The sequence below is a fragment of the Vigna umbellata genome, chromosome 1 (genome assembly GCF_029865625.1).
Source record: "Vigna umbellata cultivar VRB3 chromosome 1, Vumbellata_1.0, whole genome shotgun sequence".
NCBI lineage: Eukaryota > Viridiplantae > Streptophyta > Magnoliopsida > Fabales > Fabaceae > Vigna > Vigna umbellata.
This window is the reverse complement of record NC_142165.1, coordinates 104,577,943-104,603,396: the sequence shown is the minus strand read 5'-3', so window position 1 is coordinate 104,603,396 and position 25,454 is coordinate 104,577,943. Positions and strand designations below refer to the sequence as shown.

The following is a 25,454-nucleotide window of genomic DNA, read 5'->3' as shown; positions in this document are numbered from 1 at the left end:
TCATGGTACTACAATAACTCTGTTAAAGTATCAGGATATTGCATTTCTCGTTAACTTCAATATCAATTTCACCAAACATTTCAAAAGATGCAAAACATTCTACTATATAAAATTCTTTCTTATATCTATATACAAGTGTTAAGAACAGTAGGATTTTATTATGTATACCAAGACCAACTCTTTCTTTTCACTCTTTTTCTTTCATTAGGTAGAACCTAACAAGTAAGTACTACTGTTTGAACACGATGAAAGTTGTGTATTTTGATCAATTCAAGAATGTGAGTATAGTGGCTCTGTGCCTTGCAAGTCTTTTCTTATGTTTTGGTTATTGATCATGCATGTAGCATTCATCGTCAAAGATTACAATCTTGAATTGGAAGCATTAGTAGAATATGGTTCCACAGAGACTTGCATGGTGGAAGGTCTTGTTGTCAGCTGATAGCTCCTCTTACCTGCGTGATCTACAAGTCAAAGATTGTTCATTGAACGCCCTTTAGTTGTTAGTCAAATTTCCTTATACAATTCTTTGTTTAGGAACTCAGATCTCTTACTTGTCTTTGTCTAATTTGTTTAATTAATTCAGCTGCTACTCAACAAAGACCAATTTGATGCATACATATATATTCTTTATATATGGTTCATAGTATCCTGACATTCTCTCAACACAGTATTTACTATTGTCCCCTTTTGTTATCATATATGTATAAATTATCTCATAACAAATTATAAGGGAGAAGCGAAATTAAATTACTAGCCATCATGCATGTGCATGGCATGCCGTTTTTCTTACCATATTTTTATTACTTAATTATAGCATGCATGCGAGGGATTGTAGTATTTTTTATAAAATGTAAAAGACGGGAGAAGAACAAGTGGTGAGTTAGGTATATTTAGACCGGGGGAGAAGTAATTATTAATGATAATGAAGATTGTTGTAATAATTAGCAATTAATGTAATTAATAATGGGAGAAAGTTATTTAAATTTGGAAAAATACGATGGAAAGGTGTTAAGTGAATTGTAAGTGTAGTGAGAGAGAAAGATTGGTGGGTATAATTATAGTTTGAGTTGCCTGCTTGACTTTTCATTGATTACATGTTGGTTTGGATGGTCACAGACAAAATCTTGGCCTGAAGAAAATCCGGTGTTATGTCTCCCTCCGTTCCCATTCTTAGTACCCCTCCACGACCCACAAAAGTTGGATGCAAAACAGTTTCATCAATCACAACTTCTCTGATCCCCAAAACATATCTTAAGAGATCCTTTTGATAATTACCTAATTTTGACTCACTTTCATCCTTAAAATATGAAATACACCAATACCAAGTGCTAATAAAAAAAATCCTACAAATCTGTGGGTTCAAATGTTCCATTGCTGGGAATCTTCCTCATACATCATCATCATTCACAACAACAAACACGTACGCAAATCTTAATTAATTAATTATTTTCCTTTTAATACTTTCCTCACAATTCACATGAACCTTCACACTCTATTATCCGCTTCCATTTCCATCATACATACCTTTGAATTTGACACTTTGCCACCCCATTCTCTGCGCAATATAATTTATAATTTCCCTTCACATCCTAAAGATGTAACCTATAATATTTTTCACACTCTCTTTGCGCAATTACCTGCGCTATATTTTTAAGCTTTTTCTTTCTTTCTTCTAGACCACATCACCTCTTACGTTTACACTTTTTCTCACTTTCTTTCTTATTTCTGTTTTCCACGATCCATCCCCATATATGTATACAGCCCCAATAACTGTGTAAAACCATTTTTCTATTCCCAAACCCTCTTTTTCTCATGCAAGCTCCCTCTTTCTATTTATAGCAGCTCCCTTCACCCACTACCACACCACACCACGACACCAAACTTTTCTTCTGATCATCTTCTTCTTCTACACAACTACTACTCTCTCTCTCTCTCTCTCTCTCTCTCTCTCTCTCTCTCTCTTTCTCTCTCCAAAAATGCCTCTGAATTACCCTTCTTCAACCTGCTTCATACTACTTCTAGTAACCATAACCCGTTTGATATACACAGTGGGCAAAACCGAGCAACAGAAAGCTCTGATTCTTCCAGATCTTGACATTGAAAATATATTCCATAAGCTTCGTGATGACCCCGAAACCATTCAGATGGCTTCTACGGACTACGGCCATATCGTGCATGAGCTCCCGGCAGCTGTGTTTCATCCATCTTCCATAGATGACATAGCCACCTTGATAAAAACCTCGTACAACAGTTTTGTCCCCTTTCACATAGCAGCGAGGGGCCAAGGCCACTCCACCCAAGGACAAGCCATGGCTCGTGATGGGGTAGTGGTTGACATGGCCACACTGAGAAAACAAGGAAACGGGGTTTCTATCAGTGTCTCTAAAGACCCTTTGATAGGTCACTATGCTGATGTTGGAGGGGAACAACTCTGGATTGATGTGCTACATGCCTCACTAGAACATGGACTTGCACCCGTTTCTTGGACTGATTATTTGTACTTGACCGTGGGAGGAACACTTTCCAACGCTGGAATCAGTGGCCAGAGTTTCCGCTATGGACCTCAAATCAGCAAGGTTCATGAAATGGATGTTATCACAGGTATGCAGTTTCTCCGAAGTTTCTCCGCAATTTCTCATACATCTTGTCTCGGTAATTATTACTGTTTTCATTTTAGTGGCCAAAATCAGAGACAATGGCAACCGTACCTGTCATTGTATGTAAGTTTTTCAAATTTATTGCCCAGTTTTCTTGAGAGAACGTGTTCATGTCGAAACTTTGAGAAAACGAGAAAGGCGAAGTCTTCTTGAGCTGTTCAAATTTTGTCTGTTATGATATATGACATGGTGTGTCGTCGTAGATGTTCTGCTAAAAGTATAAGATATGATTTTGTTGAACACGTCTTATAAAACCTGTTAATGTGGTTGGTGAACTCTAGAACAGGAATGGTCTTTGTCTACAATATGGGTGAGCGATGGGTTAATCAGTAACCAGGTCCACGGTCATAGTTTTGTATTAACTTAATGTTGGTCAAATCGTTTATATTGGTCAATTCATTCATATGAAAAGACTTAATTAATTACCAACCTACGGAAAATGTTACTCTAACAATTGATGCATGCATGCATTTAATTAATTGTGCAATTTATTAAATAATTTTTGTCGTCTACTTGGTTACAGGAAAAGGAGAGTTCGTAACCTGCTCTACCCAGAAGAACTTGGAGTTATTCAACGCGGTTCTTGGAGGCTTGGGACAATTTGGAGTGATAGCAAGGGCGAGAATTGCTCTTGAGGCAGCACCCAAAAGGGTACGTCCATAGGAATTGACTAGAATTTTGTCTTGTAGCTTTTCCACCACCAATTCATAGTGACGCCGAATCGAATTGTCATTTTTTAAGGGTGAATAGTCATTTTGTATATATACATATCTACCTAGTGGCAGTTGGCACCCACGTACGTACTGTTCATTTCATCTTATGTTGGTGTATTAGTCATCCATGATAAAAACATACACAAATGAAAACAAGACGAGTTATTCGTACGTAAGAGTTTGAACCACTTAATGTGGATTTGAAATTGAAAGCATACATAATACGAGTTTGAAAAACAGTCTTAGATCCTAAGCTCTGAACCAATAGAATTAGAAAAACTCAAGTATTATTATGATCACATTCTTTCCATGACTTAATTAAAACCTTATCTACTTTATCAAACCAAACAACAAGTGCTCTTTCTGAAAAGACCTTCAAGATACATTCCATGACACTTTGAAGCTATAACACATGAAGAATGCGGATATTTTATGGCCACCACATGTTACAGCCGTAATCTTTTGTTTATCTTTCCAATTTTTGATTGGACCAGTGGTGTGAGCTCGTGCACATCCATTCATACATACATACATCCATAAATACGTGTCTCTCTCTCGTGTATTTCGTTTTATTATATTCTATTTGGTTAGTGTAAGTTTACTGGTATAAGACAGTGTTAATGGTGAATTTTTGTTGGCATGCAGGTTAAGTGGGTCAGACTACTTTATAGTGACTTTTCTGCTTTTACCGAAGACCAGGAACGATTAATCTCAATCAATGGAAGGAAACAAAAGAATGCATTGGATTTTCTGGAAGGGATGCTGCTGATGAACCAAGGCCCCATAAATAATTGGAGATCCTCTTTCTTCCCTCTATCTGACCATCCCAGAATAGCTTCTTTAATAACTGAGCACACCATCCTCTACTGTCTTGAAGTGGCTAAATATTATGACGACCAAACCGAGAAAAATGTCGACAAGGTATCCTCTCTGGTCATATCATATTCTAGTTAGATCAAATTTCTTTTCAAACAAACAAAAAAGAAAAACCACTGTCCCTAACTACTCAAAAGCAAATGCCTATATATGTATATATGTTGTGATTCTTGGATTACACCTTCATAACCAAGATGTTAAATCTTTATATATAACATAAATTTTAATTATTTAATAAATGGTAGTAATATTTTTCTTTTCTTTGTCTCTAGGAAATTCAAGTTTTGCTCCAAGGGCTGGCCTATATCCCCGGATTTTATTATGAGAAAAATGTCTCATACGTTGAGTTCTTGAATAGAGTTCGAAGTGGAGAGTTGAAGCTTCAGTCACAAGGACTGTGGGAGGTTCCTCACCCTTGGCTTAATTTGTTTATACCAAAATCTCAGATCTTGGATTTTAATTCTGGAGTATTCAGAGATATAATTCTTAAAAGAAACATCTCTTCTGGACCAGTCCTGGTTTACCCTATGAATAGAAACAAGTAAGCCTTGAATGATGCAATTTTTTTTTTAATTCGATCCCATCATTTTTTTTGCAGTGAAATTCAGAAGAGAACAGTCACTAATAATACTATGAAATTTTATTCCAGATGGGACGATAGGATGTCAGCATCTATACCAGACGAGGATGTGTTCTACACAGTTGGATTTTTGCACTCAAGTGGGTTTGATTCTTGGAAGGCGTATGATGCTCAAAACAGAGAAATTTTGGAGTTCTGTAGGGATGCTGGCATTAAGGTTAAGCAATATCTTCCTAATCACAGCACACAGGAAGATTGGACAAACCATTTCGGTGCCAAATGGATGAAATTCTTGGAAAGAAAACACCAGTTTGATCCAAAAATGATTCTATCACCCGGCCAAAAAATCTTCCACAAACAATTACAACCAGCGTTTTAAATATTCCCCCAATGAAAAAAAAAAACCTAAGTGTTCATGGAGGGACTGGTGTACATACTATGATGATCGAAACCAAAATGACTTTTGTATTTCTTTTCTAGAGAAATTAAGGTGGGGTATTAAATTCAGCATTACTTTGACATCTAAATTATGCTATGTACTTTAGATAGATTATAGGTTGGCACAGTCTTGTACAAGAAGCACAAGTTGTCTCTCACCACTGTCTGTCACTAAACCTGCTAGTGTGGAGAAAATGTGCTGGAGATGTTCTAAGCAGTTCTGGTCCTCCATTAAATGTGTAACGATTCTGTATTAATTTCTTTATATAATATTGTTTATATATATATATATATATATATATATATATATATATATAACTTCTCCTAATGACACCGTCTATATGAAAAAATTATTCACCACTATACTCCAAATCATAAGTTGTTCTGAAAAGTTCTTTAATTTAATTTGAAGTTTCAGATTCTATTTTCTCATTTTTTATCTTTGAAGCCAGGATAAAATTTATTAATAAAATCACACAAAAAAAATTAATTAAAGAATACTGTTCAGAGATTTAGGTTCAAACATATTGCAAGTGGGAGTATATATCTAATAAGTAAAACACCAAAGAGCATGTAACAGAAGGATGAAACATTAACAAATAATTATAATATGTTCAGTCCTTTAGTTCGACGTACGTGTTCAAGCACAATTTCAGAACTTTTGCATACTTTTGGTGCCTTAAAGAAGATATTATGATGAAAAATTGACATTCATAATCTTGTAGATTTTACAAACATTTCTGGCCTTTTTCAAAATTATGCATATGGTTGAAGTTTTTTTTTTATCTGTTAATAAAATTTTATTCAAAAAAGGGAAAACTTCTCGAACAGGAGTGTCTGATTGCTACTAATGTCTCTACCGCTCTGAGGTATGATTATAATCCGGAAAACACAGATTATATCCATATATGATGCCATCTTAAATCAAATTATCACAAAAAATCAAACAAACAAAAAACAAGCAAAGAATATTATTATATAGAAAAATGAAACTATGTATACCCCAAATGAGGTTTATATCAGAAGCAATAGGAAGAACAAGAACGTTATAACAATTCGACATACTTAAAGAAGAATAATGAAAACTTTATTAAAAGGTGGTTGGTAATGTATAAGTGAGTGTTAGATACACTTTTTGTTATTTTTTATTCAATTTTGTTAGATAACATAAGAGGAATACAGGGTTTTGGGATATTTGTTAGAACCCATTTTAAATGTGATAAACTTGATTCTTAAAATAGAATAATGCTAATTGGACTAAATTAGTAGTGGTGACTTTATTAAATAGCTTCTTTTTGAGAAAACAAAAGACGAATTTGATAATGAGTTGGAATGGTGGATATCAGAAAGAATATCACATTAACCATTTTTCCATTCAGTCACATCAACTTAAAACTTTCAGGGTTGGCTTATATTTTGTCGTTCTCGCATAGGAATAATTTTTGACTTTTTGATTCAGATAGACCCACGAGGGCCTTTGTTGTCACAAAAGTATAAAGCAATGACTTCATCTACTAATCAAAATATCATTTAAATTAAAGCATAAACTGATGATCTAGTTGTCATTCTTATCATTTTAATTAACTATAGAAAGGTTTTCTTAATAAAACCTGTCTGATCTTAATCACAAAAATGAGGCTTTTTATTCACATTTTAAACCAGACAAGATCCAATACTTACTTATGATGTCCTCATGTTGTTTAATATATGAAAACTAAAATTTTGTTTGAACAGTTGAGAGACAAAAGGTGTGATTACAAATAATGGTTTAGAAGTAACTAATAATTTATTGGGAGGGTGCATAATTATGTTGCAACACTTAATTCCAGCTTGCAGGCAAACTGGAGACAAGAAAAGTTATGAGATGTCCCAGCAATTAAATTAAATTCCTTGTCCTCTTTTTTTGACTTTTTTGGTGCCTCCATTGTAAATAAACTAGATTTGCTTTAACAGATTCATGTCTAATTGTTGTGGAAAATCCATGACAGAATCCCATGATTCACACGCTGTGAATCATACTATGTTGACAATGGATAGAAAAGAGCATCATCATGTACCACCTAATCATAATTACTTACTTTCCTTTCCTTTTTCCACTCTTTCTAATCCTAAAATATGTCCTCATCATATCTCTTTTTCTTAATTTTCTCCTTGCTTTCTCTCTTTTGTAGTAACCCTCCTATTTTTTTTAATTTAAAGTGAAACAAAAGAGGATTGCTATGTGTAAACTTTATCGCAGCTATCTCATTAGAGCAACCGTGATCAGAAGGCAATAAAAAATTCATTATACTTCATTAATTCTTAAAGTTACAAATTGCTTTATCTATTAAAAATCAAGTGTGTCTATATATATACATATATATATATATATATATATGTGTGTGTGTGTGTGTGAGTTTATTAATTTGCGTACGTTCTTTTGTCCGTCGGTACATTTTAATAATATCGAATTTTAGTAGACAAAAATACTCTCATATAGTATGGATTCTAAACTTTAAGATCAAGGGTATTTGAGTAATTTTCATTCTCAAAACAAAAAAACAAGAAACTCTCGAACGCTTAAAAATCAGAAATATTCACGGTTAAACAATTTGTCTTTGTAAAGAGTTGAGCCATTGACATATTTGCCTTCAGGCAAAGATTCATTCAAGATCTCTTCAATTTCATCATCTTCACTAATTAACCTCTCTAATTTCATCATCTGCGACATCTCTAAAAAAACTCTTCAGGCAAAGTCAATTACCAATTCCTTCGGATGTCATTATGCTTGTGAAAATTAGATAAAATTAGATAAGACAAAAAATATAAAATGAAAATTCATTATAAAATCATTTTTTTCAGTTGAGGCTACAGTAGGGATGACAGAGAAAATGTTGCAGTGAGAGAAATGAAAGAGAAAGGGTTGAGAGGAATGTGGAAAGTGAGTAAGGGTTTAGAGGTTTCTTTAATCGAAAATTTTATATTTCTTATGCTTTAATTACAAAAAAAACACATTTTATATATGTTAGACTTTTTATATTGATTAGACAACTAATATAATTGATACGAAGGAATTTTTCCGTTAGTTGTTAAAGAATGTAAAAGGCTAACATATTATATCAATTGGTTTCTAAAATTGATATTACATATCTCACACTCAAATACAATACAAAAAGATTTTTTTTTCATTGATAATGATTAAAATGGATGTAGAAAATGCATATATCACATTGATTCATTCCATTATCAATAGTAAGCCACTTTTTATATCGTTTTGTAGCCAAAAATCAATGTAAAAGAGTTTTTTTTTCATAGTAGTAATAATTTTATTTACTCTAGATCTCACTTGTATAGCTGTAAAAATTTGTTCACAGTAAAATGTCACCTTTCAATTAAAACAATTAAAAAATTTCTTAGATCAATAAATAATATGATAAAATTATAAAGATATAAATGAAGTGTGAGCACAACAATTCTTCTAAAATCGTGTTACTAAATCACAACAAAATGAAATAAGAATTCATTATACGAACTATGTCCTCAAAACTAAAAAAATAAATAAAAATTGATCAATAAATCATAAAAAAAAAAAACTTTTTTTTGTGTTCTTCCATGAAACAAAGTTATTTTAAGGCCTCGACTATTTTATTTGTTATGAAAATAATGTATATACATAATATCAACTCAAAGTTACAAAGTAATAGCTTCTTAAAAGTAAGGATGGTGGGTTTAATCGATGGCATAATGGAGACTCAACATGCAACAAAGGGGTTATGGGAAAGTAAGAGTAGGTTTTTTCTTGCAGAAGTGAACGGTGGTGGTAAAGAATGACATTGTGAAAATAAGGAAGCAAAAAGAGACGAATTCTTACCATTAGAACATACAACATTTATTCTTATTAATATATATTAATGCTGCATTAGTATAAATTGATTCCGTAACACCTGTACAACAGTGGTAGACTATAGTATGGTAAATTGCATCGTTGATTATTTCATATTTAATTGAAAATCCTCTGTCCAGGTGACAATATTCTGTTGGGATCAAATTGATTTTTTCTTACTTGGAACGTTTTCCATTTGGAGCCAAACTGTTTGATCCATTCATTCCTTGTTTTGTTTTGGGGAAGATACTGCTTGATCTTAATACCAGCATCCTCACAGAACTTTAATATTCGTTGGTTTTGAGCTTGAAATTCCTCCACTTCATCAAACCCAGTTGAATGAAGAAGTGACACAGTATAGAAAACATCTTCATTAGGTGTAACTGCTGACATCTTATCATTCCACCTGTGGATTAATTATATGCATTTACATTAATTATATTTGCTAATTATTCCATATGCATACCAAACCAAACAAACTTAATTTCTTATAACTTACTTGGATCGATTCATCGGGTAGATTATCGCAACTCCTGCAGTGATATTTTGCTTCAGAATAATGCCCTTGAACACACCTTCATCGAAATCTGAGATTCGAGATCCTGGAACAAAGAGGTTTAGCCAAGGATGAGGAACATCCCAAAGTCCTTGTGATGTTAGGAAAAGCTCGTCGGTATGAACTCTGTTCAGGAACTCTTCGTATGATGCATCTTTTTCGAACATAAACGTGGGAACAAACTTCAACCCCTCCACCAAAACTTTTACATCCTATTCAAACATATAAAAACATAATAAGTTAATAACTACCTTAAGTATTTCATAAAATTTTAGTTCCTAAACTTATATACGTTATTACCTCGTCAACATGTTGTTGTGTACTGTTGTCGTAATATTTCACAAGCTCTATGATATAGATAATGCCGTATTGTGTCAGCAGGGAAGTTATACGAGGTTGATCGGGCGCTGGAAAAGAAGAAAGATCCAGTGGTGGCTGATTTAGCAGAAGGAAACCTTCTACATAATCAGCAGCAATGGTGTCGTTTCTTCCATTCAACGAGATCAAGTGTTCTTGGTCTGCAGAAAATGCAGAGAAATCGTTGTAAAGCAAACGGAGCCACTTCACCTGCAAAGATTAAGCAAATGAATTTTCATTAACTAAGCATGATATTGAAGAATGTTAAGTGTTTATTGTAAACATTTTTCTAACAAGATCTGACTTACAAAATAAACAAATAAATAAAAAAGAAGAGATACTTGCCCTAGTTGGTGCGGGTCCAAGAGCTATTCTTGCCCTAGTTATAATTCCAAATTGACCTAATCCTCCTAGAACGGCGTAAAACAACTCTGAATTTTTCTCCGAAGAACATGTCACTAGGTCTCCTTTCCCTGTCGAAGCGAGGTGTAAACATGTGTGTCAAGTGTGTCCGATGAAAAAGTGTACAAATTTTAGAGATATATGAAAACCAGTGTGTAAAATCACCTGTAAAAAATGTCTTTTCTGCTTCCAAAAACAAATCTAGTTACTGATGTTTATAAAAAAAAACAGCATCCCTTGTATATTCAGTAAAAAATTTAGATGAACTTAATCACCAAACTCGCATAAACTTCAATACCATTATTTATTTACAGCTTGAAAATCATGCTCAATTGCTTGCCTCACTCATTAAATATGTAATAGTAGAATAATTGAACGATGGATACTATGTAAAGTTGCCAGAGTAGCAAATGGCAAAAGTCGAAAATTCAGGAGAAGATCTTTTCATAGTTTCCTTGAAGAGAGTTGACTTGTATTTGTCAAAGAGATTTTGCCAAAATTATGCAACTGTAATTGCTAATTTTATGGGAAATATTTGAGAAAGAGAAACAAGTGTGCGTGCTGACATCTTGTTGGGTGAGGACTTATTTAAGACCAAGCCGGTCGAATAGGAAAACAAACAGTGTAGTCTTTCCTTCCGCAGTCTATCTTTCATATCTAATCATTGATTGCTATGGAATCTTGCCAAATATATGATGAAGTCACGTGACAATTACATTCCCTTTAATTAGTTTTATAATTCTTCGTTTCATTTCATAAGACTGTTCACGAATCAATCACAAACAGATTTAGTAGCACACAGAAAATTTTTATATTACAATAATGGTAAAGAATAAAAAACACAAGAACATTTTTCTGTTCTTTTTTTATTATAATATAAACCCAAGATCAATCCCCAGAATCCTCTTTTTTCAAAAAAAAATTGTCAAGAAAAATAGACAGTTTTTAAAATTCTTTATCAGTATACATATTTTAATTAACTTTGACGTTGGACATAATCTAAGTTGTAAATCAAAGATATAAGCTTCAACCAAAGATTTTGAACCCAGCCAATTCCGAAAGAACTACTAAATCTCATATAACCTGCATCAATTGTTTAATGGATGGTCAATTCATACATCATAAAGAGACAAGATTAAAATCTTCTGTAAAGATATGATGTGACCAATCAAGTTAGCTTAATCAACAGGCTTCATTGAATTCTGAGTTGATTAATAAAACCCATTCATCTGACTTTTTTTGTTAATATATAATATACCCAAGATGTTCAAGGGCTCTTAGTTTAATGGATGTACTCATGAAATTTAATAAACAAAAACGGATACTCATATAGAATAACTATTTCGTACGTATGTCTTTCACTATTCTTGACGTTTTGTTTGATCCTTCCTCAAATTTTAATGTTGATGATGCAGAAATAAAAGGACAGAGAAGATGAGTCTATCAGTACGTTGACAGTATTATTTTATTTAACAATAAAAAATACGATTTTCCATCGCTCTCACCATTGAGTTATAATTATTATAAAAAAATCATGTACATACAAATCAGACAGCAAAGAAATTAAATAACAATAATTCATATAAAAGTTTAAAAAGATATATCACATTTTAATAAATTAAAATCAATGCAGTCAAGACTGCATAGTAATATATATATACACACACATAAGACAGATTTTGTCAATGAAGTATATTAAACAATTTAAGATTATAAAACTTTGAATTCATCTTTTTGTGAATGGTGATGAACTTGAATGCAAATTAATCTGGAATAGATATTAGCTGGGGAAGAGAATATATGTAATAATCCATACCTGTAACAACATCCAATTCACGAACATTGGAAATCTGAGGACCAAACCTGAAGGATTGGCCACTAATCCCAGCATTGGAGAGAGTTCCACCAACCGATAAGAACAAATAATCAGTCCAAGAGAGTGGTGTGAGTCCATGCTCAAGTGTTGCATGCAACACATCAATCCAAATTTGTTCTCCACCCACATCAGCATATGGAGCATTTGTTCTGCCATCAGACACTACTACAATCCCAGCACCGTTTCTGAACCCATTCAACTCGGTCATGTTTACCACAACCCCATCATTTGCCATGGCTTGTCCATTCACCGAATGTGCTTGCCCTCTGGGAGCTATGGTGAAAGGGATGGCAAGAGAATTCGAGAAATTTATCAACAGAGAGATGTCACTGATGGACGATGGCGAAAAAATCGCAAAAGGGTTGTCATGAACTATGTGGCCAAAGTCGGTTGAGGCCAGTGAAAGGGTCACAGGATCACGAATAAGCTTCAGGGTTAGGTCTTTTGGTGCTTGGAGTAACGACCAAGGTTGTGATTGTGCCTGTGACAGCACTGTGAAGGCTAACCCTAGCACAACAAAAGCTTTTGAAAATCTAAAATAACTTCCCATTTTGGAAGAGACGAGGGACTTGATAATTTGGTTAATGCACTGTTGTTTTGAATTTGGCTATGAAAGTGTTCTTGTTTAGTTACATGTATATATAGGAAAGAAGAGAAAAGAAGATGATTTTTGGCGAATGCAACGACGTCGTGGTCTACTATAATATTGTGTATTGTTGTTGCTTAGATTTATACGCCTTTAGTGCTGTAAATTTCCTTTTTCATTTGCACGCTTTAGGCTGCAGAAACTTCGATTTTCATCTACTTGTTTAGCAGCATTATCTTTTTGCCGATCACGTCATAAACTAGTCCTTGGACGGAGTTTATAAAATTGTGGTCAAACGTTGAAGGTCGAGCTTTGTTTTTTCCTTTATTTACATTTGGAGATGGGAGACTTTACACTGATTTCATTTAATAATCGGTATTACGTGTGAGAATTTGTCGTGGTCAACCAATAATTAACTGGCAGTTGACCTAGCAATATTAATTATCTGATACGCAAGGAGGAATTTTCTGTACATGCAAATCAGTTATGTATATATCTTACAACAATTCTGTGCCGGAAAACCTCTCTGACACAATATCAGAAAAATGAAAACTCATGTGTTGACAATGATTAAAGTCCACACTTGCTCAATATGATATCATCAGAGTGAAGTTTATTAGATAAGCACCTACGTTGTTAGTGTACCTCCATTAACACACTTCTTAGTATGCATAATATATATATTTGTGTGTTTCATTGACTTCGAATTAATAGATAACATAACCGCCTTTTAGGTTAGGGTTCTTTTTCTTTGTGCTGCAACGTGAAGTAACATATAGATCTACCCTTTACACTTCATCACGTATATATGTGGGAAACGTTTTTGTGAGTTTGAAGAATGTGATTAAAAATTATGGAATTATTTTGTGCATACTGATCAACAGCATACCACTTGCTCCATGTGATGAACTATGAATTTCTTCCAACTTTGGGAAGAAAAAGAGTTTCACATTGGTCACAGAAGAGGTGAGAAACATGATACACGAAATGGTTTGATGAGTATCTGTGGTCATATATATCACTCGTGTATCTCATTGTGTGGACAAAGTTCTCGAGAGTTGAACCAGACTTCTGACTTGGACCATAACCCTTAATGGGAATACCTCCGTGGCCCATTTAAGATTGCAAAAGATATTTCTAGTACAGTTCTACCACCATCAGTGAGTCTTAACAACGAATAAAGTTGAATGTGATTTTAAAGTTAAAATATACTTAGAGGATATATTTAGAAAAATGTTTTTTAACGTTCACGTGTTACTTTGCTATTAATCCGTTTCAAATATTATATTAAAAATAAATTCAAACGGATCAATCAATAAATTAGTAACATGTAATTTATTATTAAAAAGTTGTTATGAAAAATTATTAACATATCAGAGTTCATATCTTTATGCTCTTGAATGGGATTTCAGAGAATCGTTGTACTCACTAGATCCTGTAAATTATTTTTTCTCGATAATAAATTATATGAATAATGGCTTTTGTTATTGGGGTGCCCAAACAGAGCTAGCCCAATAATAAGGCCCGAACACTAGCATACCATTCAGAGGTGGCAAAATCTCTCTGCATCCGCGTGATTTGATTCTGAACCTCCATACGGGTGCTAAAATGTCCAACTTACCCTTAATGAAAAAGTAATAAATTTATGAATAAAATTTATCAATAAATGGAAACTTTTATTACTAGCGGAAGTATGGATGGATTCTTCCGATAAAATTTATTGATAAGTTATAATATTTATTATCAGCAAATATTTTCATAAATAAATTATGTCCGTAAATTATGGTATTAGTTTCTTTATCATCTTTCTTAATTAACTGAGCTGCATTCTGTTTTTTTTTTTCTAAACTCATCATTTTAATTTTGTAATCCTAACCTTCAATTCCAATCTTTACCACATCTAAATTTACGTCTGAAAGAAAAAAAAAACGATAAAGATGAGAAAAAGCAAAAAACAGACAAATATCACATTATTTAAAAATTCATCAATAATTATCTACCATTAATAATTATTGATATGTCGATAAATTTTGATATCAACAAGATATTCTATTCATCGATGATTTTAATTTAGTAACATATTTTTATATTTATTGACATATTTTATTCAACAGCTAGTGATTCGTTTTTGTTCTTTTCTTCATCTGGGACCTTGATTTCTCAATGTGACTAGTATCATTACAATTATTCATATTACCCTTTCTCACTTTAAATCATCAATATTATGTTATTGACTCTTTACTTTTATTTCACTATTGTCGAATGAAATGATTTATCGATTAGGTTCCTTGTTAGTTTTTCCACATTATCTATGGTGCAATGATTTCATTTCTTTAGGCCCTATACATAAGAAATTAATATATAGGTATTAATTTATCTGTTACGTATACCAGATAATTAGAACCAAAATTCTTCATTTTATTCATCATAAATGAACCTTTAAATAATTCGTTTCGCTCTCCAGAGAATATTTGTTTATAAACCTGTAACATATAGTATCACTTAAAGTCAATTTCCTTTATAACTTATAACTAGAAAAGAAAAAAAATCATAATCAGAACAATTTTTAAATTGAAATATTCTTCTATGATGTAATATTGGAATAGCAATAGAAAAATAAACATAAATAGAAGTAAACTGAACAATTTAGTTTAGAAAAGATTGGGTACAAAATTAGGTTCTCAATAATATTACTAATATATATATAATTTGTTTTCTCTCTCATCCGTCCGAGACTAGACTTTGGATCCTTGGACCTCACTTTTTGGATTTGCCATTTTAACTGCATTTTTAGCATGTGGCAGGTGAACCTACCATTTCAACAATTTCTATGCCATAATCATCCTCCTTCAAATCACAAATTTTACTTTTTACTCTTTTCATACTTTCCATTCATATTTAAACTCAGAACAAGAAAAATATGATAAAATTTTCACTCTAATTTTACAATTTGCTTTACAAATATTAATGCAGAAACAAATATGCATCGAGAATATTAACGTAGAAACAAATCACTCTAAATTTTAACATATACACACACAAAATCACCTATGAATGTGAACGGATTTTCCAGAAAATAATATAAATATACGGATACATTAATATTCAATTATAATAATTTTATCCTACTCCAATAATTTATTTTCCAACTAATGTATCTCTACCAGAATTTCAGTCAGAAATTATGTCTCTGGACAGAGAAAGACTAGGTAGTCAATAACCAATACATTGCTTTTTCAGAAAAACTACTTTAATCACAAGTCCCAATCATTAAAAACTACTTTAATCACAACTACTTTTTCAAACATTGAACCAAAACTTAATCACAAGTCCCAATCAGCCCCTCAATGGGTGGATAAGATCAATGTTATAGTTATCAAAGTAATTTAATTACTATTATTGTTTTTTTTTTCAGATATATCAATACATAACTATAACAGAACAAACTAAAATACAAATAAGCATGGATTACACTATATTTTCTAATTGTGCATTTTTCTCTTGGAACATGATATATACATATGACAGTACCATCATTTTAGTTGTTACCAAATCACCATATATTTAAGTTGAACATAGCATCACAAAATATATTCATCAATCACATTCAATTAGTCATTATTATGAATGCTTAAAGCTCTTGATAAATGAGAGATTAATCAGTGATACTAATGTATATTAACGATTTATTAGTGTAACTATGTCTTGTTTTTAAATAGATTGTATTTCTAAAAATATTCATAAATTCATATGATCTTAATTATGAGAAGTAAGAGGAGAGTAATTTTGTTACTAAAACACATATCGAATTATAACTTAAAGAAGGAATGAGAAAAATTAGAAATGTTTCTAAGAAGTAGCTTAAAGAAGACTAAAAAATTTTGATTTAACATGAAAATAAGATGACAACAATATAAGAGAAGACTCTCGGATAAATCTAAAAGAATAATCTTAAAAAACATCAATATGAATCTTGTTAAGAGACTCTTTTATATATATTATAGGTTTTTTATACACATAAGACTGCAAATGATTATCTTCTTTCTTTTGTATTTAATTTAAGTAAATATAATTATCTTCTTGATTTTATATATAATTATTGACCTTCAATATAAATTATTTTGATATTTAACTTTTAAACTTTAAATCGTTGTTCATTTGTAACATGTTATTTTTCCTTTCAATTCATATTTAATAAATAAACTTTTTCTTTGAATTCATATTTAATATAATGAATCTGAACACATGAGCAATATCACATGAGAAAATTTGATATATGAATGTTTGAAAAAACGAATAATAATTAAATTTCTTTAGTTTAAACATTATATGAATTACTGGTTGTTTTTTATTTCTAAAGAGATAAACTTATAATAACATTTGAGTAATGTATAATCAATTATTTTGAAGCATTTAAATACACTCTAAGTCTTTTAGTTTAATTAAATAAATTACAACATAAACAAATAAAATTATATGTACTACCACGCGAGTTAAGAAAAACTCATCCAAATAAATAAATAAAAACTATGAATCTTGTTTACACTTAATTAATTCAGAGATACGTACATATTCTGTGGATGAATGGATAATCGATTAAAGAATTAACAAAATGTTTTTATCTAGTTCAATCCACATACTAAAAGTAATTGTCATAAAATTCATAAAATAAATTTATAATTTGTTATGATCTATAAATACTATTTAAAAATAGTTATTTTATAATTTTTCATATTACTGTATTCATAAAATATTCAAATTCTTTTATCTTCATCCTCCAAATAGCAATTAATTTTATTATGATAATTAAAAGCATTCAAACCACTGTTAATTTTTATTTTTTTTACTTATTCACATGTCTACGTTCAAGATCAACAATGAAAAGTAAACGAGAATAAGACCTTGGGAAACACCTTCCAATTCGTATCATTTTCCCAGTTTAATGCCCAAACCTTTTAATTGGTATTCATGTTATAATATTACGTACTGTATAATAAATCCTATTCATAATTCTATAAGCATCTACTTTTCGTTAACAAGGTGCACTTTAGAATGAATATTTATTATTTTTTTAACATTACTATAGCACACATGCAAATATAAAATAATAAAAAGACCTTGTAACAAGAACTTTGGCAAACTGACCAAGTCATGGTTTCTTTCTTAATACAAACTAGTATTATACTAATAATAATAGTACAAAGTAATAACAAAGGTGATGAAACGACGACGTAGATTCAGTGACGTCTGTGCCCTGTTATTGTTCTTCCACTTCCACGGATAATCTATCCGCTACCTGCTCTGTAACGGAGAAGAGAGTCAATCCTCTGCAGCCTCAACTGCTTCTTGAACCTGTTGATGAAATCATCAGCTTTCGCGTCCACCTCTTCGTCTTCTCTACATGACGTCGCTTCAACCCTCGCCGTTTGTGGTCTCCGTCTCTCCACCTCCTCTTCCTCTTCGCGTTCTATCGAGCCCCTTCTCTCGCTCGCCGATTTCCTCATCTCCGCCTTACCCGGCCCGCCACTCGGATCCTCTCCGTGTACGGGCTCCGATCTATACAGACGCGACAAGTTTATGGACTGTAGCCGCTGCAAGAGCGAGGGACTCCGAACCAGTTCCGGCTGTTCAGGTTCTGGTTCGGGTTGCGCGTGTTGTGTTTGTGCATTCGTGGGTTCTTGATTCTTAAGAGAAAGATCGAAAGACGTGAGGCGATCCAACAGGGAGGGTGTCCGAACCAGTTCCGGGTTTGTAGATTGGGCGTGTTGGGGTTGGAGGTGGTGTGTTTCTGCATGTGTGGGTTCGTGTTTGCGGAAGGAGAGATTGAAGGACTTGACTCGCTGCAACAATGAGGGTGTTGGAACGAGTTGGGGGTGAGTGAAATCTGGGTCTGGGTGGTGATGATGGGTATAGTAGTGAGTGAGATTGAAGGAGCTGACTCGTTGTAGAAGGGAGGGTGAAGGAGCGAGATGAGGGTGGTGGTGGTGGTGGTGGTTTTTGGGAGTGAAGCGAGAAGTGATTGCTATTGTTCCTATGACGAGGTTGACGAAGATGAAGAGAGAAGAGGGTGTTAACCAGCTGGCAATGAAACTTGCTGGGTCTGCCATTGCTGAGAGTTTACTGAGCTCCAAAACTCTCTGTGCAGTATGCTGTGTCTTGTGCGATGTAAATACAGAGATATGACATACTGTAGCTGCTTTATGGTTGACGTTTACTTCCCTTTAACTTTGTCCTTTTCTTTCTTCTCCAAAGCCCTCCACGTTCCACCGCTATCCTCCAACCTTTACTCTCAATCAATTCAGTAAACGGCCATGTTACACAATAATACACCCATTATTTTATTATGCAGAAAGAGAAATGCAGCAACGCAACTCAAGGGTAAAAAAGAAAAGTTTGCAGATAAAATAAATCATAAATGAAAAAGAAAAAAAAAACAACCAAAGTGATGTTGATAAGGATAATATTTTATTCCCCGAAAATAGGTATTTAAGTATTATTATAAATTAAAATTTTAGCTTAAAATATAAACTTCCAATTTTGAATTTTGTTAAAAATATAATTTAATTCATGGCAGATCAACCTGCTAATTATTTTTCAACACGTATAGTCATTCAATCACTGTTTTAATAAGAATAGTGTTAACATGTATAACATCTCATGTATATTCTTTTAATATGTCTTCTTATTAATTAATATTTGTTGAAAATTAAAAATATCGCAAGTAAATTTGGTTTATTAATGTGTTGTATCTTATCACATGAGAGTAAATCGCAATTCAAGTTGATACATCTTTATTGCTACAGAGGAAACAAAAGTTATCTCATGTTAATTTATCTTAAAAAACAAAAGTAGTATGTAGATAGAAAATTAAAATTAACAAAAAACAATTTTGGTATGATATCTAATTCTGCAAGTTTCTTATATTAATTTCATCTTAATTAATCTTTTCTCTTATTTTCCGTCATGATTTCTTCTCCTTGAATCTTTTATTTCGTCTTTTAGTTCGTAATTAACACTTAATGAATTGATTTTTTATATTAAATTGTGATAACTACAGAAAATTGTGCTTTCATCATCAATTATTAAATAAAAGGTAAGAAACAACAATAATTTTTAACTAATGACAGAATATTTGTTAAAATTAGCGTTGTGTATTTCGCTTGCAGTGAGATTAAAACGATAATGTTTAAAGAGAAAACTATTAAAATAAATCCTTTATCAAAAAAAGAATAATCTGATATTTTTTTATCAATAGTAAAAAATAGATAAAATATAGTTGGAGTGCGACCCATTTTTTTATAGAAGACTAGAAAAACATTCTTCTCATATATATAGGTTGGTATAAGGAGGGTATAAATATCATCTTATTAATATATGAGTTAGTATGTAAGAAGAGCATGTATATGTATGATAATATTGCAAGAGCTTCGTTTATTGTGTTCAGATGCGAATGAGTCACAACTATGATATCTGGGCATACCATCTATAATATAATATAATGATAAGGAAAACTGAGAACTTTGAACTACTAAATATTATAGATTTTGAAGCTTCATACATGTTACTGAGCTGTAAGGATACTTCGTTTTAAGTGTAATAATACATTCTTGATTTTAACATATTAGCATAGATTTTCTAGAAATTATATTGGGTATTAATATATTATTAGTATAGATTTTTAGAAACTGAATTTAATTATGACAATTGTGTATTTGAAATTGAATTGTTTTTGGTTTTTTCTCTTTTACATAATTATTTATATATTTTTAATTAAGTTTTTTTAATATGAGAAGATGAATTTTATCATATATATTTGATTATTAAGAGTTTATACAAATTTGAACATAATAGTGTAACAATCGATCTTACATGAATTCTTAGTTTAAAACATGAAAATAGCAACAGTATAGACTATATGATTAAATTCGATTAGATCAATTATTACATTTGACGTATTATTTGTTTTAAAATCTAAAATTCTTAAAATCATAAATTTAATATATTATATATATCATTATCTTTTATTTCATGTATTATATAAAAAATATAATTATATGCTAAAGAGACTAAATTAAATTCAATTTCAATTTCATACTTATATTTTATTGATTATTTTACTTGTTTAAATATAGCAATATTATTTATGGGTAAGTAAACATTCTTTTATTTATTTAATTTTATCATAACAACACTTCAAGTCAAATTTAGAGACACCAAAAACATCTTTTATAAAATGTTCATTCCAAAAATATTTAAATATAAAAAAAATTATAACATCTCATTTAAATAATAACAAACAACTATTAAAAAATATTACACTTTCAATAAAACTAGAAAGTTACTGAGCATATATATATATTATATATATATATATATAATATATATAATATATTATATATATATATATATATATAGTATCCAAAATAACTATAATCCAAATTTATATATAATTCGATCAAAACTATTTATTTAGGTTTAAACCCTCCCTTGGTCCTCAAGTTTGTATGAAAATCTCAGTTGGGTCCTCAAGTTTTTTTCTGTCTCAATTGGGTCATATTTTTTGTAAAAGTGAGCACATTGTACCATAACCGTTAAGTGGTGTGAGACGGCGTTAAATTGGTGTGAACTGGATTTTTTCATTTACTGACGTGGCATTGTGCACTAAAATTGAAAGGCCACGTGGTGATGTTTTGACTAGAACCAGATCTTCTCCTCCCTCCCCCTCTGCTTCCTTCCATCGGCGCCACCCAGCTGCAACCTGTTCACCTTCCATGGCTTTGGGAACACTACCAATCCCCGGATGTGGAGCAACAGCATATTCCATTTTCTCCCTCTTTCTTTCAATACTATCACCTTGCACTCTAGCAGAACCATTCCCTTGCTTATCAATCAATGTCGTTCTTCCCTCATTGTTATCATATCTATCTTTTACCCTAAAAACTTCCTCCCTCCTCGATGAAGTTCCCCTAGATACACGCAAGTCCGACACAGCCTTGCTCGATAAACGCTCCCTTGGACTCTCCTTACTGTCTTCAATGGCAGAGGGCTTGCAACACATGCCACCCATTATGCCCACTAACCAACTAACCCTCCTTCTCACAGAACCAGTTCCCGGTCTCAATACATTCACCCCGTTATCAGCATTCCTAGATTTCTATATTTCTATCTTATTATCCTCTTCAAATTGTGGCAAAATCGGGACTTTAATTGTTAGATACCGTGATCAAGAGGAAAGGGACCAGAACAGAATAACTAGTTGTAAGTATGCCAGATTTGTCATCATCATCATCAAGAATATGGAAGCAATGAGGGGAGAAGGCAAATAAATAGTGAAAAGAAAAAGTTATTAGATGATACAGAAAAGATTACGGAAAGAGTATGAAGTCATGAAATTTCCTGTTAATATCCTCGAGTAATATTTTTATGTGGTTAATTCTATGGAGTATTTTCAATAACCACAGAATGCATAATTTTATCCTTTTAACATATAAAGTCATTTGCTACTACTCAAGAACACTTCATGATAAATGACATAACATTTTGCTAGCTAATTTTAATTTTTATATAAATAAGACAATAATCAGTTGTGATACAAGTCACACTAATTGCTCCAGTAAATAATTCCTACAAGGGGAAAAAGAAATGCAAAATATATGCTGGTGAAGAAAGAATTCTACAATGTTGCATCAAGTCACCGATTAACAAAAGCAGATCACTTCATTAGTTTTGGTTTATTATTCAAGCAATAGCAATCGAACGATTTTGCAGGAAACCTGGAAACTGTTACCACATAATCTCAGATTTCTATATTTCTATCTTATTATCCTCTTCTTCAGTACCCATAATCACTAAACTCATGTCACACAAAATAAATCACAACATTAGCTACAGTAGCAACCCAGATTTGGTCACAAATCAGAAAACAAAACACATAACCCATCCATAAAACACCAAGAAGATACAAAATCTAACTATCAGATAAACCCTCAATTCGACAAATCAAACCTGAGGCCACAAAAATCACTACTTTACCCTACCCACTTGAAGCAAAACACTGATAACTTGAAAATGAGAGTTTCTTGCACAGAATAACAGTTCCCACAGTGCAAAACCTGCTAATTTACAATCCAGAAGATATAAGAGCTAGCAAATTTACAACAATTTTTGGTGGGTGGCGCCGATGGAAGGAAGCAGAGGGGGAGGGAGGAGAAGATCTGGTTCTAGTCAAAACATCACCACGTGGCCTTTCAATTTTAGTGCACAATGCCACGTCAGTAAATGAAAAAATCCAGCTCACACCAATTTAACGCCGTCTCACACCACTTAACGGTTATGGTACAATGTGCTCACTTTTACAAAAAATATGACCCAATTGAGACAGAAAAAAACTTGAGGACCCAACTGAGATTTTCATACAAACTTGAGGACCAAGGGAGGGTTTAAACCATTTATTTATTTACAAAAGGTTTATCGACATATAAACTAAAGAAAAATTATTAATTACTTTAAGCACGACTAAGCATCTCTTTCTTTATTGTCCAAAACATACTCTAAAGAAGTATCATTTTCCTATGTTCACACCTATCATGTGATCATACAAAAACATACAACAAACTTAACAAATCAAAATACTACAAAAAGGTAAGCTAACATTTTAAAAGAAATTCACTCATGCAATTATAAATATCATACAATATGTTTCATTTCCAAATCTCAACATACAAATTATTTATAAACTCGACCAATTCGGATATATGTATTGATGTTGGACTATGACAAATTTTTACACTAAAAAACAACTGACTCACCACAAGCTACCATACAAGATTAATTTGTCTATCACCTATGGACAGTCTCATGCTACTCCTCACCACATAATTTACTTCTCTATCTAGCATGAAATAATTATTGGAGCGTCGGGATAAATTTCAAGATTGAGTTTCTACATCAATACATCACTGTATTTGAAACCATTACAAAAAGTAATATAGATTATATGTTCCAAACTCAGATTTGATAATATTAATTACTACATTTAAGACATCATTGTTTGTTTTAAAATATGAAATTTTGTCATAATTTTAATTTAAAAAATCATCTTAAAAAATTAAATAAAGAAAATTAATTATATTATCCCCTCCTGAACTATATAGAATAATTAGATGTACTGGAACACTATAAATTTCAGTGAAATATATATAAAAAATGAGAATTAAACTAAACTATTTCAATTCTAGTATTTCGGGGCAAGGTGTTGAAATCACTTATTCAAAGCACTCATTGTTTTTGAAGATTGGATGAGCTTCCTCGCGTGGGAGAAATTACTGACTTTACGTAATAATAGTACAATAAAGATAATTAATCAAAATTGATTACCTGATCCCCTTCAAAAATATATTTATAAATATTATATTTAGTTTATTCTTAGGTATGATCCATTAATTACTAATAAATTACATTATTCATATTAATTGTCAATAAATGATTATTGTTCTCATTAACTGATTGTTTATATTAATTATCAATTAATAACTATTTTAACCGGTCGATTATTTTTTCACTGAATGATCGATGGTTCCATCCTTGATTGACCAGTAACCATAAAGTACATATAGTATTTTAAAATAATTATGAATTTAAAACAATCAGATTTAGATTTAAATCAAAGTCTTGTGTTATATCATTGTTGCGTGTTAAAGAAGCATAGCCCGTAACATACCACTTTTCTTCTTTTCACATTTTAGCTTTTTTGTGAAATTAAAAGTGCAAATTATTCGGTTTGGCTCTCTTGTGCAATGTCATGACGTATTAGAAATTGTAAATGTTAGTTCACAGCACGTGCGTTTATAAAGTACACGTTTAAAAATGAACTTTTAAAACACCGAAGTTAATAAATGCGTGTTTCGTGTCAATAATAGAAATCTCTAACTCAAGTGAAAAAATTACATCGATGTAAGTAAAAGAAAATGTCAAAAGTACATATGGTTGTTATAAAACATTAAAAAAAATTAGGTTTAATAGCCAATTTAGTCCTCACTTTGGTTGAAAAATCTCAATTTAGTCCCTCGTTATAAAAGTGTTTTGAATTAGTCCTAACTTTTAAAATAGTGGGTCAGATTGGTCCTTTCTGTTAAATATAAGTTAACAAAATTAATGGATGATGATGTGACACAACTTAAAGCTAACGAGGGACCAATCTAACACATCAGCTTTAAGCTGTGTCACATCATCATCCATTAATTTCGTTAACTTATATTTAACGAAAGGGACCAATCTGACCCACTATTTTAAAAGTTAGGACTAATGTAAAACACTTTTATAACGAGGGACTAAATTGAGATTTTTCAACCAAAGTGGGGACTAAATTGGCTATTAAACCAAAAAATTAACATAAAGAAAAGTAGATATGAAGTTGGTTGGGTGGTAAGGAAAAAGCAAGGATAGAAAGGTCCCACAACAACAAATATAACAGTTCATGTGAAATCTGCGGTGTTGGGTGTGAACTACTGGAATTTTGGGTGTCAAGTACTGAACTGACCTCACTTCTCAAG

The 25,454-nt window shown here is 31.8% G+C and overlaps 3 protein-coding genes across 3 annotated transcripts; 1 reads left to right on the top strand and 2 right to left on the bottom strand.

Moving 5' to 3' along the window:
• The first annotated feature begins 1,625 nt into the window (after positions 1-1,625).
• LOC124823874 (cytokinin dehydrogenase 3-like) lies at positions 1,626-5,540 on the top strand. The gene is made up of 5 exons (XM_047296184.2): positions 1,626-2,601; positions 3,181-3,308; positions 4,016-4,291; positions 4,519-4,787; positions 4,896-5,540. Exons 1-5 carry the CDS (start codon positions 1,977-1,979, stop codon positions 5,203-5,205), a joined length of 1,608 nt encoding a protein of 535 aa, XP_047152140.1. The 5' UTR covers positions 1,626-1,976; the 3' UTR covers positions 5,206-5,540.
• A 3,383-nt stretch (positions 5,541-8,923) lies between these two features.
• LOC124823603 (cytokinin dehydrogenase 4-like) lies at positions 8,924-12,932 on the bottom strand. The gene is made up of 5 exons (XM_047295854.2): positions 12,258-12,932; positions 10,385-10,512; positions 9,983-10,249; positions 9,626-9,894; positions 8,924-9,532 (listed from the first exon to the last, which is right to left on the bottom strand). Exons 1-5 carry the CDS (start codon positions 12,865-12,867, stop codon positions 9,244-9,246), a joined length of 1,563 nt encoding a protein of 520 aa, XP_047151810.2. The 5' UTR covers positions 12,868-12,932; the 3' UTR covers positions 8,924-9,243.
• Positions 12,933-17,944: 5,012 nt separating this feature from the next.
• On the bottom strand, positions 17,945-19,171 carry LOC124823863 (uncharacterized). The gene has a single exon (XM_047296174.2). It carries the CDS (start codon positions 19,008-19,010, stop codon positions 18,189-18,191), a length of 822 nt encoding a protein of 273 aa, XP_047152130.2. The 5' UTR covers positions 19,011-19,171; the 3' UTR covers positions 17,945-18,188.
• Positions 19,172-25,454: the final 6,283 nt, after the last annotated feature.

Excerpts from the sequence above, each read along its gene's own strand:
- LOC124823863 (XM_047296174.2), bottom strand. The coding sequence starts at position 19,010 with ATGGCAGACCCAGCAAGTTTCATTGCCAGCTGGTTAACACCCTCTTCT.
- LOC124823874 (XM_047296184.2), top strand. The coding sequence starts at position 1,977 with ATGCCTCTGAATTACCCTTCTTCAACCTGCTTCATACTACTTCTAGTA. Across the intron at positions 2,602-3,180 it reads TGAAATGGATGTTATCACAG|GAAAAGGAGAGTTCGTAACC; the intron begins GTATGCAGTTTC and ends ACTTGGTTACAG. Across the intron at positions 4,292-4,518 it reads CCGAGAAAAATGTCGACAAG|GAAATTCAAGTTTTGCTCCA; the intron begins GTATCCTCTCTG and ends CTTTGTCTCTAG.
- LOC124823603 (XM_047295854.2), bottom strand. The coding sequence starts at position 12,867 with ATGGGAAGTTATTTTAGATTTTCAAAAGCTTTTGTTGTGCTAGGGTTA. Across the intron at positions 10,250-10,384 it reads TTGGACCCGCACCAACTAGG|GTGAAGTGGCTCCGTTTGCT; the intron begins GCAAGTATCTCT and ends TAATCTTTGCAG. Across the intron at positions 9,533-9,625 it reads TACCCGATGAATCGATCCAA|GTGGAATGATAAGATGTCAG; the intron begins GTAAGTTATAAG and ends ATTAATCCACAG.